Below are 18,406 nucleotides of genomic sequence, written 5' to 3' on the forward strand. Positions count from 1 at the left end.
TAATCAATGTTCTGATTATGACATTTGTGTGAAGTATTGTTTCATACTGGAAAGTTAAGAAACAGATATAGCAAGGGTTTGTAACAAGTTGGGCACTCTCCCTGTTTGCCATTAGTTTTGGGTGAAAGGAATCATTAGATATCAAAAAAAGTTATTCCAAAGAAAATGTCCAACGACCATATCACCAGTTAAATTGTCCACATGTTAGCTGGATTTAAAATTTCAGCACATCTACTCCGCGGGAGGTGCTAAAAAAAAAAAAGGACCTACATTTAAAAAGTTAATAAACCTTGCTTGCAAGAGCATTAAGACGTTTGACCACTCCTATTATATTAAGTAGTAGTTTTCGATAAGAACCCAACTTTTGAAAAGAAAAAAAAAAGGACGAGAACTCAACTTACATTGAGTGTGGTGCTATTCATGCAAAGCAAAAAATAATTCTAAAAATTATAGAGACGATAGGTGGATTTTTTTTCTCGAAGAAGATAAGAATGTTCTCATCACAATCAATCAAGAATGCTACAATCACCATCCCAAGTTATTATCTTATAATTAATATTTTGGGATTTTTCTTTTCTCATCTATCCAACAGATGACTCACTTTGGCCAATAAGAAACCATCACGTGTAGGACAAACCCTACACCTAGGTTGGCCACCTCCTTATAAATACATCATCTTCACCAATCTCTGGTAAGCTGTTGCTACTCACCTAAACCCTAAATTCTCTCTCTTTTCAAAAAAACTGACTTAGGCATGAAGATCCATTATTAGAGACAACCTCACCATCTAGTGCTTGGAAAGCACTTTAAGAGAAAGTGCTCGGCTTGATTGCTGACTAGACATCCAAAGGACCTGGGCTCTTTGAAGCGATCAGCTTCACCTTTCCATACTCATTGTTCATTGGCTTCTCTTTGGACCTCTGTTCCTTTAGGCCTGTCGGGGTCGAAAGGACCATGCTTTAACAACTTGCTCTAGTCCATGATCGTCTTTATATTTAAATTGAACAATTTGCTCTAGTCCATGATCGTTATTAAAATTTTCATTAAAAAGAGAGTGAAGAAATAATGTTGGGGGTGAGAATAACAGCAATCTAATATTTTTTTCGTTTGTAGGCTGAACATTAATTTAAAATTGGGTTCCAATAAAGGCACCCTAAATACTACTGTCAAACTTAAACATCCTAAAGGCCCATATATATTGGTGGAAGAGTTTTTGGATCGTGTGGGATATAAAGCAGCCGGACAAATGCACCTGCATACGCACACTACAATTAGATCCGTACCAAATCTTCCATTACGCCCAAAAGGCCGGCACAAGTATACGAAAGCGGCGAAAGAAAACAAAGGATAGTGGGGCGGGCGTCACGTGCCACAAGGGTCTGTCGTTGGACACGCGTCCGTAACCGAAGATCAGCGGTGTACCGCACTTCCTACCCCACTGCTTTTAGTTGAATTTCAATGCGGCCCTAGCTTCGCTGCAGGAGAAATTTAGGTAAGATTCTTATAAAAAAAAAAAGTGAGATCGAATTTTCACGATCTTTGAAAGAAGGGATTCTCATTTTAATGATCTTTATGATAAACGGTCTTTATTTTTCATAAAAGTGGAGATTAGTTTGGGGCCTACATCAAGTTGAATTTTAAGAATTCAAATTATTTATTTTTCATTCTTACAAAATATTAATCAAATCGAAAATATTTGAGACATTTAATTGAGTTTAAAAGAATTGACGAACTCTTTGTTACATAGTGATAATTAAATAAACAATTTTTTTTTTAACAACATTTAAAATGAACAAAATTTGTATATCAATCGAGCCCACAATGTATGACAAATATATATATGTATATGTATATCTTCTGTATATATAAAGCCAGCGTCCCAATTTGGAGTCACGACTTCACCAAAAAAAAATTAGACAAAAATGTCCCCAAGATAAAAAAGTTCAAAAGCAGCTCAATATAATGCACCAAATAATTGTTTGGGCCCAAAATAATATTATTGGGCCGAGCGTAGGTTTATGTTCAGCCAAAAGCTTTTCCAAACGTATTATGGGTTGTCTAGTGGTCATAAGCCATTTAGTTAGGGCGATCGAGTCCTATTGCAAGAATGAGTGATTTGGATAAGAACGGATGGGTCGAAGTCCTAGTGTGATAAGGAGTCTCAATGGAGTGAAGACGCTGAGATTTGAGAAGTGAAGGTGGCCGGATAAAGAGTTTGGTTCAAAGTCCTAGTAAGAGTAGGATTGGGCGAGCCCTAGTTGGACTAGAATGAAGAATCCTAATCCAAGTAAAGTTCTGATTTGGACAAGAAGTTAGTAGCGCGTTCAACGCAACATGAACAAATTTTACTCCTCAGTCGAGCTCGGTCGACGAGTTGGCACGGCTCGCATCAACCAAATAATTAGTTACTCGGCCTACGCGCCACCCAGGCTTTGTAGTTTTTAGGGTCAACAATAATGCAGGGGTATTCTCGTTATATAAACAGTGTTTTTTAATAATTAATTCTTTTTGTACAATTTTTTTTTGATAATTAGTACCTCACAATAGACTAGTAATAATGTTATTTAATCAATTGTTTATTAAATATTATTTTCTCTATTTTTAAACACATTCAAAATATCTTAAGAGGAGTGTGGTGCCGGTTATAAAAAAAATCTTTCGCACTAGTATAATAATGTGATTCAATTAGTAGTCAAATTATTATTATTATTATTATTTTGAACAAGCAATATTATCTACACTAAGGGAGAGGGGGTGGACTTAGCCTTACAATGGGCTAGCAATACTATGATTCAATTAGTTGTTTATTAAATATTATTTTCTCTATTTTTAACCACATTCAAAACATCTTAAGAGGCGCGTAGTGCCAGTTTTAAAAATAGTCTTTCACACGCACATAATAATGTGATTCAATTAGTTGTCAAATTATTGTTTTTTTTTTTCCGAACAAACGATATTATCTACACTAAGGGGGAGGGGGATGGGCTTAGCCTCATAATAGGCTAGCAATAATGTGATTCAATTAGTTGTTTATTAAATATTATTTTCACTATTTTTAAACACGTTCAAAACATTTTAAGAGATGCATACCGCCGGTGATAAAAAAAAGGTCTTTCGTACGCACACAATAATATGATTCAATAAGTTGTTTATTAAATATTATTTTTTCTATTTTTAAACACTTAAGGGGTGCATAGTGCTAGTTATAAAAAATGTCTTTCATATGAGCATAATAACGTGATTCAATTAGTTGTCAAATAATTTTTTTTTTTTTTTTTTGAACAAATGATGTTATCTACACTAAGGGGGAGGGGGTGGGCTTAGTCTCACAATGTGCTAGCAATAATGTGATTAAATCAGTTTTTTTATTAAATATTATTTTCTCTATTCTTAATGTAAATTCAATAGAATGTAGATGAAAATTGAAAGACCGATTTTATTATGTGGATTCAGCTGCTTTAATTGGTTTATGAGGGGTTTCTTCTAGCATGATCTAATATTATTCATTTACTTCAAATATTTGACTTTCTTTTTGTCATAAAAAAATTATTGAAGCAATTCACACATATAAATACATTTAAAACGAGTAAGTCGTGTGTAGCATGTTGTGATTCAAAAAATGCATTTTGCACGTACGTGAGCGCGTGCATAAAGGCTAGTAGACATATATATGAACAAAAAGTGAGATCGAGCCCATGACTATCCCCATTTTCTAAAAAAAATGGCGATTCTTTTCCTTAAACCGATCCCAGAAAGACTAAAAGAAAATCATGTATTGGTCCAGGCAAACGGATGTCCGTTATGAAGACAACAGCTACTCCTAATGGAACACTTACCTTCCTCCACTGCACACACACGGCTAGTTGAAATGTGTAATGACAACGAGAAGACTGAAAGCGAGATTGTAGGCGAGCTGGTTAACGCGGATCGCAATTCATCATAGTAAATCCGCCTTGTGATTGGTTCGCAGAGACCAAGTCAAACTTTCAATCAAAACTATAGATAGATAGGCGGTGGCATATAGTCAAGATATATGCCCCCTATGCGGGTCCTAAGAAATCCTGCCTTTAAGGGCATGCACATTAAGTCTATCTATAAGACATATGTAGGACGATGAGGTGTAAAATGAAGGTGTCTGCCGCTTTCTGAAATATCTCCCGGTTCTCCGTTGTGCTTTTGGTGTGTAACAGCGACCGTATTTCAACGGCCTATGTATCCTTGAGTTGAATGTTGCATAAATAACATTTTTCATGTTTTCATCATCTACACAAGTTTCATATCTTTGACGCCTACCAACACATATATACTTTAATCTATACTAGTTATACAACATATTGAAAACATCAAATACAAACAAAAGTTAATTTTTTTTTTTTCTAAGTTAGAGTTGCGATCCTAAACTATTTTCTTCAACAAAAAAAAAAAAAAAAAAAAAAAAATGTCACAAAACCACCCAATCTGCCTAGACTCACCTAGGCCTAGTTAACCCCACTCATCCTATTTATGTTCACATAGGTAGGGTAAACGGGCACCTAAGTAGGTTTAGACATACAAGACGAGTGCCTAACCAGTCTAGACACTCATTCTAAATTTTTAATTGCTTAAAAATTAATTATAGCAGTGATCAATGCCTAACACCTAGACAAAGCTTCTCTCAGCATCTAATCATTTTTCTCTCCCTATTCATTCCAGATTTCCAAAGCTTATATTTCTCCTTCCAAATGCACTTTTACCACAACTTAAACAGTAATTGCTCCCTCTCTCTCTCTCTCTCCCCTATGTATGTCTGCTCTTTCCAACTTAACAGCATCTGATCATTTTTCTCTCCCTTGTTCATTCCAGATTTTCAAAGCTTAGTTTCTCCTTCCAAATGCACTTCTTCACAACTTAACAGAGTTTGCTCCCTCTCCCTCCCTTGTGTATGTGTGCTCTTCCCAAAACCAATTTTTTATAGCTTGGATATCCATTTCGCACGAGAGATTTTTTTAATGTATGGAAAATACGGTTGAATCTCGAAATGAAGAAAAAAGCACTAAAAGACTATGCTCTTGGAGGAGGACAGGCATTTGGGATCGTTGTCGCTAGAGATTGAACTTAGTGCTAGGCTTCCGCTTTTGGTCCGGGCCAGGTGATGAAACTGAATGTACTTTGGTTAGTCATTTTGCTTGTATCGACTTCCATCTATCTCTCTGTCCCTGGTCCTTTCAAGCATAAAATGAAACCAATTTGATACAAGTGTCATAATACAAATGAATTTTTTTTTTTTTAATCTATTTCCTAATATAATGAAACTTGATACACTGAGTCCTGTTTTTGGTACATAAAAAAATCTCTCTGGTCTTATGTATTCAATTGAAAAGAAAACACAAAAGAAAAAGGAAAAGAAAGAGAGAAAAAGAATCAAAGAAAAAGAAAAAGATATATGAAGTGGGGGAAGGAAAAGGATCCTAGCCGGATCATTTTCTTAGGGATTCTAGAAATTTTGTGATCGTGATCGTTCATCGTATATCGTGTGGTCAGAAATCATTTAAATTTTAAAATATAAAATTAAATATAAATATTACTTAACGAAAACTGATTGCACGTTATACGATGAACGGCTAGAGTCATAGGAGCCTTAAATTTCCAGATAAAAAATCCGGTGAGGATTCCTTTCGGTGGGGGATTTTTTTTTGTTTTTTGGGAGGGGGGGAATGTCCATGTTCATCATTCTTTATACTTTTTCCATGAATCCTTCTCGAAAAGCTGCAAAATGTTGCACGGAGCTGCCACGTAGCACATCTGTTGTGTGTATTTCACTTTGACGTGGCAGTGCAACCCCACACCCACCCCAAAGACCTCCACCTTTCCACCTTACCCAACTGCATAAATACCCTCTCTTGTGCCCCCTTGGCCCTTCACTTGCTCTCTCATATGCTTCTCTCTCTAATCTCTCTCTAAGTCCTAAGTTCTAGACATATGCCCCTATTATTACTTCAAATAACTATTAACTAAGAAACTATATATACAGTAGCAGCAGAGATGGATTTTAATGGTGGAGATCAAACTCCCAACGGATCAGATCACTCACCGGATCACTTGCCTTCCTTAATCTCTTCCACCAATTGCTTTCCCATCACTCTCAAGGTAACAATTAACAATATTCGCAACCGCATGTCACGGTTGACCAATATTTGAAATTAACTTGACTCTACCTTAGCTAGTTACCTATTTTCACACCGGAGGAACAATATCCAGAGCAACAACCCCAACAGTTTGGAAGATATCTTGAGAAAAGATTCTTATACAACATGTCCATCTTCCTATGCACCACGGGGTCTACGAAACTTATGGACAGCCATACTTCCTTCTTTTATCTAAAGACGAAAGAGAAAATACAACAATAAAAGTTAACTTTTATTAAATAACCATATGTAGTTTGATTTAAAATCGAGTTGACTACAATTTTCTTGACTGTACGTACTAGTGCTTAGTTCACATACAAATATATATGTATGCTGCTTATGATGATGATGATGGTGATGATGCAGTTCGTGGACGTGTCTTACAAAGTGAAGATAGACAACAAATCACAGTACAGAGACTGTTTGTTTGGTCACAAGGACAAACCCAGACAAGAAGAACAAGAACGGACTATTCTGCATGGAATCACAGGAATGGCGTCCTCCGGAGAAATCCTAGCCATTCTCGGCCCATCAGGAAGCGGGAAATCAACGCTCCTCAACGCCCTTGCCGGCAGGCTCAACCGCAAACATCAGGGCACCGTCCTTGCCAACGGTCGAGCCCTTACCAAAACCGTCCTCCGTCGGACCGGCTTCGTCCCTCAGGACGACGTTCTCTACCCTCACCTCACCGTCCGCGAAACCCTCGTCTTCTGCGCCCTCCTCCGGCTCCCTCGCACCCTCTCCAAAAAGGAAAAAGTCTCCGCCGCCGAGTCCGTCATTTCAGAGCTCGGCTTGCACAAGTGCGAGAACACCATAATCGGCAACACCTTCGTACGTGGCGTGTCGGGAGGGGAAAGGAAGAGGGTGAGCATAGCGCACGAGGTGCTGATGAATCCAAGCTTACTGATTCTGGACGAGCCGACGTCGGGTCTGGACTCAACGGCGGCGCACCGGCTGCTAAGCACGCTGGGGTCGCTGGCTCACAAGGGGAAGACGATCGTGACGTCGATACACCAGCCGTCGAGTCAAGTGTATCAGATGTTGGACTCGGTGTTGGTGCTGTGCGACGGAAGGTGTTTGTATTTTGGGAAGGGGAGTGAGGCCATGAACTACTTTGGATCTATTGGCTTCGCGCCGGCTTTCCCCATGAACCCTGCTGACTTCCTCCTTGATCTCGCTAATGGTATGTCACCTTTTCCTACCTTTTAATTATTATTTAAGTTAAATTAATTTCCTAGCTTACTTAAATTCTGCCAAAATCTGATGTTTTGTTTTTTATTCTTCAACTCAACAAATGTTGGTGCGTAACTAAGATTTGAATAATGTTTTATAAACTAAATTTACAAATTAAATAATGTGTCATTAATAAGAAATAAGTATATTAATTAACAATTGAGTAATAATCCATCATCAACTTCCACGTCATTTTGATTCGAAACATTTCTTCATCTATTTGCAAGCTAGCTCCCTCACTTGTGAACAACTAAATTGTGTTCGACATAAAATATGTGTGGTCATTAAAGTTGCTAAACCTAGCGCTAATATCATAAATAAAGTTATGATTTCAACATAGAAATAATTGGTTATACTGGAATAGTGGACAAATAGAATGGTGATTGGGGTGATCCAAACATTCAAAGTCAGTGTCTCAGTCAGGAGTAGTAGTGAGAGACCAGACATATATATGTGGGGCAATTACTTCTCCATACTTAGGATGTGAGTTACTGCTGTGGATCGATGTACTGATTGAATGTGTTATGGACTTGTATCATGGTTATATATTATATGGTATGGGTGCTGGGTCGCTACATTCTCATGGCTGCGTCCTACTTATCGAGGGTGTCACGGCGCATTGATCATTAACTGCCACGAGTCCACAACTTAGGTTGTCAAGTAGCTATTTGTGCTTAATTACTAGTCTTCTTTAGAGTAAGACAAGGCATTTTTTAATTCTTAATCTTGATTTTCAAGTCTCAATTACCGTTACCTTTGTTAATAAACAGACAATTTAGCAAGGGCAAATCCAGATTAAATACCAATTTTAATAAAGAATTTAAAAACACAAAAACCAATTTTAAGAAAACGACCAATTCCTTCTCATTTGATTTGGATCAAGTCACAAAATAGAGGCAAATACTCTTATAAGCATAGGAACATTTATTTCCTTTCCTATGCACATGACCTACATACCACTGATTCTATTGCCAGAAATTGTCGCCAACAACAATCATTTGGGCCGAAAATATTTTCATGTCACCGAAACAGTTCAAGTCACTTTTTAACAGTAACTTAAAAAAAAAAACAATATGCATTTCATGTGCAATTATGTTTTTTCGTGTTGGTCCATTTTTCTTTTTTTACTTGTGTACACAATAAAATTATAAAATTTATGGGAAATTTTATTACTTAATATGTTTTTTTTTTAATATCATTGTTGGATAGTGATATTGAGACTAGAAAGTTTGATCGACAGGTCTCTAAAATTTGATTGTCTGTTCTTCAAAAATTTGTTCAACCAATCAAAGGAAAAAATTATCCAGTCGAAAAATGGGATAGAATTGAATGGCAATCGTGTAATTATTTTGTATTATTTTAATATTTTATAAAATTGTTTTGATTCATTTTTTTAGTTGTACCTATTCTAAAACATGTTAGTTAAAAGTTTTCTTAGTATTGGAAATTAATGATGGTCATGTTAAAAATGCTTTAGTGCTCTCCACGTGTCTGGTTTTCTTCAGACTAGATGGATGATCTTTTCTTGAATTGGAGAGCTCGATCACTACTCTTGCCACACACAGATTTAGATTCTCTCCGAATCCCTTCATTCGGGATCATAAGGATCAATACATCATAACCGTTCATCAAAGATTATATGAACATTATTTTTTTTATATATCTTTCACATAAAACAAGATTACTTTACTTTTAAAATTATAAAAAGTATTTAATTGTGACGGTACGATATTTGATGAACGGTTATGATGTATTGATCCCCGTGATCTCTAGTAAAGGAATCCGCAGAAGATCTAAATCCCGCATACACAATCTCTCTCTCTCCCTAATGTTTTCTTAATGTTTTGACCTTTGACTGGTACCTGAAAAAGACTCTTTGTTTATTTAATCCTCACTGGCATCCTTTTAATAATAAATTAAACGTGTATAGAAACTTACCCATTGTATTATTAGAATATGCTACTACGGTAAGCTCATTAGTTGGTTCTATGCAAATCATTCTATTTTTGTTTCAAAAATTAAAATAAAAACAAATCATTAGCAGGTGGGGAAGGATAATGCTTTATGCGGTGCAGAACCACGCAAAGATGGTTTTCATTGATGGATTTTGACTTGCAAAGTGTTCCTAATTTAGTAGGAGGTGGATTAAAGGGGGAGAAATATGCGGTATGGGATAGTGTGCTGAGAACGAAATAATATAGTATGCAGAGTGGGATGTTAGCCACTACCACCATATATCATATATCCTTTATTTCAACAGGGATTCAATTATCTACTTTATGGGCTACACGTCTTAACTTGGACCGTCCACTGAATCCCGTCACTTCAATTCCCAATCAAGTTGACCTGTCTTGTTTCACTGAGGATAGTGGATCATGCATGCTATGTTGCTTCGTAAAATATAAGTTCCTTATGTCAGGAAGACAACCCTAGCTCGCAACTTAAAAGAAAAAGGCACACGGCTAATTTCTATGGGGTAGGAACACCGACTATCAATCTTGAGCTACAGTTCTGGGAACCAGGAAAATTTCTCTGTTCTAACATGTAGCCAAAGGCCACGATGCTTTTACCATTTGTTTAAAATCTCGAAATTACTAAACTCACTCCACCATTTTAGCATGGAATTGTTTGAGAACCTAGAAAATTGAAATGGGACTGGTTTATCGGCTTCAGTAGTTGTCAAACATTATCAGACCAACAGTTACGATAGTTTCGGTGTATTATTCAAGTTGCTAGTATTAGTGTTCGAAGAGAATATGAGTGGGGTTTGTCACACCCCTTTACAAGAGCTACACCTAAATAATACACAATTAAGCGTAGAACAAGTGCTCTTTGACTAGATATCTGGGAATTTTAATCCTTTTTATTCTTGTTTAAGGCAGAAAATGCTAAACTTTAGAGCATTAAATAAACTTAGAGAAGTTTCTTGTCCTTATTTAACTTTGCCTTTAATCTATTCCTAGACAATAAAATGAGATATACATTGTGGATTGAGGTGGAGAAATTGATGACGGAATTAGTGGCGCGAGAAACCATCAATTAGTTAAGGAAGCATAAACATTTGGAAGTTGGCGAATCATATCATTGTCTCTTTATTGAATTGGCTGATCTTCCTCCTCTTTGGTGAACCCTTCATATATGTTTATTACTCTTTTAAATTATCTATAAAACATATTCTCGATTGCCGCCTAATCTTAATCTTAATCCTAATCTTAATAGATAGATTAGCCTATAGTTTCCATCATCTTTATTAAATGATATTAGTACTTATGTAGTAGCATAAGACTGCAAAAATAGTATATATCTATATGTTGTTTTTATCGGGAATAATACTTGCGTCCCACTTTTGGTAAAACCTCTTTGATCTCATTTAACTGATTTTTCTTAGACGAACCGTTTTATGAGGAGTGACAATGAAATGATTTCTGAAATAACGTTACTTAAGGTGCAACTTTTAGGGCTAATTGTGTTTTATAACAATTTTAAGTATGTCCTCAATCATGCGAAATCACACAAAATGATATAATTATTTGATCATTTGATTAAAAAACAATCGTTTTAATGTTTTCGTACGTAACCGTGTATGTCAATATAGTTATCTATGTAAGATCATGAGTAGGAATTTGGATAGTGGACTGGATATATAGTCCAATATCGTAACATGATTACAACAAATTTTCACCAGCATTCGTTTAATTTGGCCACTTTGAATAATTTAAGTGGGTTTTCTTGGTCACTGTCTATGCCTTTCTTAGTTTGAAAATTAAAAAGTTCAAAAGTAAAATTAGTATAAACATTTCCACTAAATTAAATCAGAGTAAGTGGTGGCCACCCCTTGACTGGCAGCAGCAACATTAGTGGATGCTCACCTTGTTAACTTATTATTTGTTTGCACATGATGACACATATAGGCTATGTTTTCAACCATTAGATTATACGTAGTAGTATAATCAAATAAATATGACCATATGAGTACCACACCAAAATGTGCTATTCGGTAAACGGACCAATGTGATGACTGATGATCTAAAGTAAAATAAATACATGGACCAATGTGATCAACCGCATCATAATCGGTAATTCCACATTCTTTTCAATGTTTTAAACGGAATATTGAATCCACGCAGATAGCTATATCACATTCTTTTCAATGTTTTAAACGAAATATTGAATCCATGCAGATAGCTATATCTATTTTCGATTATGTAAACAACACTTGGACCCTGACAAGTAAGGAAATATCATCCTTACACTTGTAAGGTGTCGATGAACTATTTATTTTATTGCTAAATGGTTTTATAATGAAACATCGTCTTCCTCATTGATATTACAATATTATTAGACTAGATTTAGGACTTGAGCATTTTTCATTGTTGTCATGATGATTATTTTTAGGAGAAATTAGGTTCTCATTCCTCTTTCTTATATTCCATTGATTAAAACCTTATTTCTTTGCAATTTTTTATCAAGGTCCTTAGGTTTTAATGAGTGTCATTATTTCAGTAATAAAATATTTACATATTAGCAAATTTAAATTAAATTTCTAAAATATATTAATTTAGTATTAGAAACGTTACGTTTGGTGTATATATATATATATATTTATGGCTATACTTTGTAACATATACATTTATTTTTAGTTTGTACCCAATTTTAATTTGCAACCCTTTTTTGAATCTGTACTAAATTTCTTTTTAGTTGTACCCATATATTAATTACTTTTTGTGCCCTTTTCTTTCAAAGATTTATATGTAGTCTAGGGCTTTTTTTTTTTTTCGTTTTTTTTTGTACCCATTCTACTATATAAATGTACCACTTCTTTATATGTAAAATGTACCAATTTTTATTTTTATTTTTTTTTAATGTAAAATGAACCCAATTTTTAATGTAAAATCTATAAATTTACGCCTTTTTCAATTTCAAATGTACCCTTATTTAAAAATATAAAATAAAACATTTTAGTTTATGAAAAACTAAAAAATCTGATAAGTGTAACACGAATTATCAATCTTTGTAAGATTATAGGGAGAAATTAATACTAAAATTTAATATTTTTTCTTTCAATTAAAGTATTCAAATTAATAAAATTTTATTCTAAGATTTTGGTATAATAAAATTTCAATCAAAATAATGTATCCATATGAATTTTTGGGTACATTACTATACAACTGATTTACAATTTTTTAACACTATGGATACATTCTTTTGCTATTTATGATTTCATATTATTACATTGTTTTTATTCATTTATTCAATAAAAAATTTTGAAAACTTTTTACTGTAGCCGTTTCATATTATTACATTGTAATATAATGAGGGACTTTAAATCTAGAATTTATATGCCAAATATATATACACACACACAATATGGGATTATAAATCTCATAAATGTCAAACATATAGAAAAATACATATTAATATTGATATAATGAGGTTTTCAAAGTCAAGGGACTTTGATTAAAAAAAAAAAAAAATTGAATACCATTAAAGTTTTAGTTAAAGAGTGTTAGTGATTAGGGACCGAATCCAAAGTCTTTCTTATTTTTATTATTAATATGAGAATATTAGGTTCGGCTATGTATCTTTTTGATAGACCACTTAATGGTTTCGATGAAGTTAATTTTCTAGATAATGAAAGTTTAGATCAATATAGATTGTAAAAGACTGATGTTTTGAGTTAGATGGTGTAATGGTTGATGAATATAGCGACCACAAACAAATGTATCAGTATGTAGATTTATAAAATAAAAATAAAAAGTGTCTTTAATTAGATACAATTTTATGCACAATTTGTTAAACTTCGTAATTAATGTTCTGCCATAAATTTGGGCAATTTCTTCAACTGCAAAACATGGTCTTCAATTCTTGGGAGGATTGAAATTTTACCGTCTGGAATTTATCCATGTGTACTTTGGTGGGAGAACTATATATACCTTCCAAAAGAAGTGATTCAAATTAGAAAGTAACTAATTCATGGAACTATGTATGCAGGAGTGTGCCAACTTAATGGTCTAGGCGAAAGGGATAAGCCCAACATGAAAGAAATCCTTGTTTCCTCATACAATACCTTGTTAGCTCCCAAGGTGAAAGCTGAATGCTTGGACAATACCAGTGCAGCAACAAAAGAAACGACTTACGTTCAGAGCCATTGTTCAAAAGAGCGGAGAACAAGTATTGGTGATATTGTTTCCACTTGGTTCAACCAATTCCATATTTTGCTGCAAAGAAGCCTCAAGGAACGAAAGCATGAGTCCTTCAACTCGCTGCGAGTTTTACAGGTAGTGGCCGGTGCATTGTTAGCTGGTCTAATGTGGTGGCAATCAGATTATTTAGATATCCAGGATCGTTTAGGCCTTCTCTTCTTCATTTCTATATTTTGGGGAGTCTTACCTTCTTTCAACTCGGTATTTGCATTTCCCCAAGAACGTGCCATCTTCATTAAGGAGCAGGCCTCGGGTATGTACACTCTCTCTTCGTATTTCATGGCTCGAATGGTCGGAGACCTACCGATGGAGCTTATTCTTCCTACAATATTTCTTGTCATGGCTTACTGGATGGCCGGATTAAAAGCCGACATGGGCGCTTTTCTATTAACCTTGTTGGTTTTACTCGGCTATGTGCTAGTGTCTCAAGGGCTTGGCCTTGCTTTAGGCGCGGCAATCATGGATGCCAAACAGGCCTCCACGATAGCAACAGTGACAATGCTAGCTTTTGTGCTGACCGGAGGATATTACGTGCATAAGGTTCCTTCTTGTTTTGCTTGGCTCAAATATATTTCTGCTACCTTTTATAGTTATAGGCTGCTAATCAATGTCCAATATGGGGAAGGTAGTAAATTATCATCCCTCTTGGCCTGCTCATCTCATGACCATGATCATGCAGGTGATCACAAAGCAAGCTGCAAGTTTGTCGAGCAAGATGTCGTAGGGCAAATTAGCCCTGCGACGAGCGTATGTGTCATGTTGTTTATGTTTTTCGCATATAGGTTAGTGGCTTACCTTGCATTGAGACGCAGTAAAGTTTGAAATAATTCATACAATAATTACTTGCATTTGGATTCCATGTTCTTCGAAAGACCTCTTTAGTTGTAATTCTCTGAAATGGATGAATTTATTTTTCTCTGTGTTTGTTTGTACAAGTTGATAGATCGTATGTTAGCAACACTGTAATCATTCAATGGGATCGACGAAATGCAATAATATAGCAATCTTGTATATCTTAAAATGTCATATACTAATGAAGCTACATTGATGAATTAATTCATATATGTTACATTGTAGTTTATTTTTTGGTCAATACATATTTTAAGCACCTTAAAGCAAGCGATCTGTTTGATACACAATTCAAACTTTAGCCATACCACAAAGAGAAAGGTCATTCCGAATGTGTATGCGTAGGCTCCAAGGTTTTAAACGAAGCTGCGAGATATATCTATATATGGATTGAGGGCTTCCTTGCTTTCACCAATTTACGAATAAGCTATTGCTCTCCGATGCAATGGAAATTTTTTGGTGGAATAACTAAATCTTGGGGGCAATGGCCTATGTAAACAAAAACAATTTATTTACACATCTGTCATTACTATACGCGAGATAGTATTACTATTGTTGGACATATTTGAAGTGCGATGAATATATACTCCAAATTATGTCCCAGAATATTTAAAAACATTGCTACTGCCTCTTTGACATAGATACTCTCAGCAGTCTCGCTACGCAAGTGATCCTGCTTGCTTTTGGTATTCCAGAGAAGCAAATCTTAATCGACCCTATATTTGAAGGGGAGTGGATTTGAGAGCGAAAAATGAATGAAAGAATGCCAAACAGGCCGATCATTCCGCTAGCATCTTGCATTCGCGCCTCTGTTTGACTGGGCAGCCCAAGCCTAACCCATCCCAGTCTGTTCTAACGCAACTTACGCTTTCTTTCAAGACTTGGACCAATTAAGTTTTGAAAACACATACTAAGCAACTCGAAGGTACACAGCTTTAGTTCGATTAGGTAACCTATTTACATATTATCGTCTTTGCTAATCCCAATCAGTTAATGACTCTCCGCTACGAAACCAGCAACAGTACCAAGTTTGTATTGTAGCTATAACTGTAATGATGGTACCCAAAATGATCTTCATTTCTTCTTCATGTTTATGTGGAAACCTACATTTACAAAATATACGTGAAAACTATTACATTATTATTATTTTTTTCATCTAAAATGGTTTTTGAGATTGACATAATTCTTTAATTTGGTCCTTGAGATTTAAAATCGATAGAAGTGGTCCATGAGTTTGTCCACCATCAATCATTTTGCTCATTCCGTAAAAAAATCTTCACTAAATAAGGATAAAATAACAAAAAAATCCTCAATTTTTATCAAATCATTTTGGACCATTGTTTCTTAAATTGAGGGTACTTTGTGATTTTGGTCCTAATTTAACATAAATTTTCACAGAGTGGCCTAAATAATTGTTGGTGGTCAAATTCAGGGATCACTTTTATCGATTTCAAATCTCAAGGACCAAAGTGAGGAGCTATGCCAATCTTGGAGACCATTTTGGCTAAAAAGCCTTTATAAAATAGAAAACTAGATTTTTTTTGAGCAAAAATAGAAAACTAGTTTTTAATCTCTAAATAAGATGAATTTAGATTAATGCTTGGTACAAGATTCAAAATTGAGTTTAGTCCCTTGGTTCTATTTAAATGTTAGCATTTATATTCCATGTTGTGGAGCAAAAAATAATTGAGAAAAATATGGAGGTGACACGTGGATTCTAGGGTTAAAAGGATAAAATTACCCTTGAAGAATACCAGAACTCCTACGCATGAGCAGTGGACAATCATGATTCAATCAAGGTCAAAAGTGCTCAAAATAGGTAATTATTCAAAACCTATTTCAACCATCCTCATCAAATCTTCTCCACAAGGTAACCTCCAAATCATTTCTTTCAAATTATATTTAGCTAATTAATTGACTTATTACCCAATTAATTTATTAATTAGCTAATAAATTGTGAATCACACCCAAAAAACCACCCAAGTGGCTGGTCCCCATTTCTCTTAAAGGGGTCGGCCACACCCCTATAAATATCACCTATTTTCTCCAAAAACCTAAATTCAACACCCTTGCAAAATTCTCTAAATTTTTCAAACACTTTTTCCTCAAAATTCTAACTTTGGTATCGGAGGTTCTTTGGCCAAAGGCCCCCCTCCCCCTAAATTCATCGTGGGTGTGTGAGGCTCTTGGCCTTGACTAAGGTGTGAATTGTTTTGTAGGTACAATTTTGTCCAAGAAGATGAAGGTGGAAATTTGCATCCACAAATTGGTGCTTTCATTGAGAGTCTTGATCAAACACTCGTAGAAGACTCTATCATTCAAGGTTTTTCATTTTCGTGTTCATTTGTAGATTTTTCATACGTTCTTATTTTGGAATTTTTATTTCTAAAAATTCTTTGATAAAATGTAAAATAAAAGTACAATGGTAAGAGATTCGAAAACTTCGACGAACGGAAATTCCAACGTTCAAGGATTAGGACCGCAATGATCTACAAGGTTCAACATAATGATGAATGGAGCGGCGCCACCCCCACGGGGCACCACTGTGGCAACCACCACGGCAGCCACCCTCGACAAGGTTCACGGTGCCACAACCACGATCCAAGTCGTGCCACTTCAACCTTTAAGGGCCCAAGTTATAATCAAGCCGACCCCAGCCGCTTAAGCTCAACACATTGCCAAACTGAGCCCTAGCCTCGCACCCACGTGCGCCACACGCTGATGAACCTACTCCTATGGCCCAACTTGTTCCTGTGGCTTTCCAAGCAGCCCAAGTTGGACCAAGATTAGTTTAACCATCTCAGCTTCAAATTTCAGGACCTACGATCGAGCTGGAGGCATTTTCACCACATTTCTCTACGGATTTGACATTTCCTAACTCAAATCTCGCGCCTGGAGTTTACCGCCCTTCCACCGCTCAAGGAGACGCATTCCTTTTGAGCTCTTTCAATCCGAATGACGAACATCACTTGTCTCGACAAGTCATAAAGTTGATGAGTGCCTTTGCACAACAAATGACGTTGGTGAATCAACTCTTGCTGCTCATCGAGATCCAACGTGCCCCAGACAAGGTGTCCCAAAATAGGACAAGGGCAGACGAAGAACCTTTCTAGCAGCATCTTAGCAAGTAGCCACACAACCAGCCACGAACCGAGTGTTCGAACAGTGTACACTCTTGACTAGGCCTCTGAGATAGTGTATACTCCAGTCTAAGCATGTAGATGAGCATGTACTTTTGACTAGGCCCACAGACGAGTATACATTCACGGTTAGGGCCACACTCCAATAATAAACATGAGCAGCCTTCTAGGCAAAACTTTCATTCACGACTAGGCCCACAAGGAGCATTCTCTACATCACATCGGAGTAGGCAACATGAGAGATGGAAAGAAGCAGTCACTCAATCCGGCTCAAGTTCTACTGGTAGCCTACGAAGAATTCCTTCGCCTGCCAGGAACGGACCACATGTATCACCATCGCCACTTAGACGAGTCGGGCACATAGAAGAGCAGCCTAGATCAGCAGGTCAAGATCGGGGATAGCTGAGAGTTCTGTTACCCCAACAAAGGCAAATTCAGGAAGAGGTTAAAAGGCTCTTAAACGAGCGATTGCGTGATTTCCAATACAATGAAGTGGCTGATGAAGCACTACAAACGGACATAACCAACATAAGCAGGCCATCATCCACAGATGAAATCGAGCAGGCAGAGCCTTCATGTAAGTTTAGTATGCCACATTTCACATCTTTCAAAGGAGATAGAGATCCGGAGAGGCACTTGAAGCACTACCGAAGCACAATGGTCCTTTATAGGAACAACGATGCTTTTATATGCAAGATATTCGCCACCACTTTACAAGGCGAAGCACAAGATTGCTTTCACACCTTGCCACCACGATTCATCTAGAGTTTTGATGATCTTTCTTTGGTGGCTTTGGTTTTCACCAAAGAATACTCAT

The 18,406-nt window shown here is 36.1% G+C and overlaps 1 protein-coding gene across 2 annotated transcripts; it reads left to right on the plus strand.

Annotated features, from left to right (window-relative positions):
• The first annotated feature begins 6,021 nt into the window (after window positions 1–6,021).
• On the plus strand, window positions 6,022–14,466 carry LOC137723332 (ABC transporter G family member 25-like). 2 transcript variants are annotated; one of them, XM_068462501.1, is made up of 3 exons: window positions 6,022–6,126; window positions 6,531–7,347; window positions 13,389–14,466. In XM_068462501.1, exons 1-3 carry the CDS (start codon window positions 6,022–6,024, stop codon window positions 14,420–14,422), a joined length of 1,956 nt encoding a protein of 651 aa, XP_068318602.1. In that variant the 3' UTR covers window positions 14,423–14,466. The 2 variants fall into 2 exon arrangements, 1 of the variants encoding a protein (XP_068318602.1); XR_011066889.1 differs by lacking the exons at window positions 6,022–6,126; window positions 13,389–14,466 and adding an exon at window positions 9,442–9,577 and having other exon boundaries at window positions 7,251–7,347.
• Window positions 14,467–18,406: the final 3,940 nt, after the last annotated feature.

Source organism: Pyrus communis, chromosome 2, assembly GCF_963583255.1.
Source record: "Pyrus communis chromosome 2, drPyrComm1.1, whole genome shotgun sequence".
Taxonomy (NCBI): Eukaryota; Viridiplantae; Streptophyta; class Magnoliopsida; order Rosales; family Rosaceae; genus Pyrus; species Pyrus communis.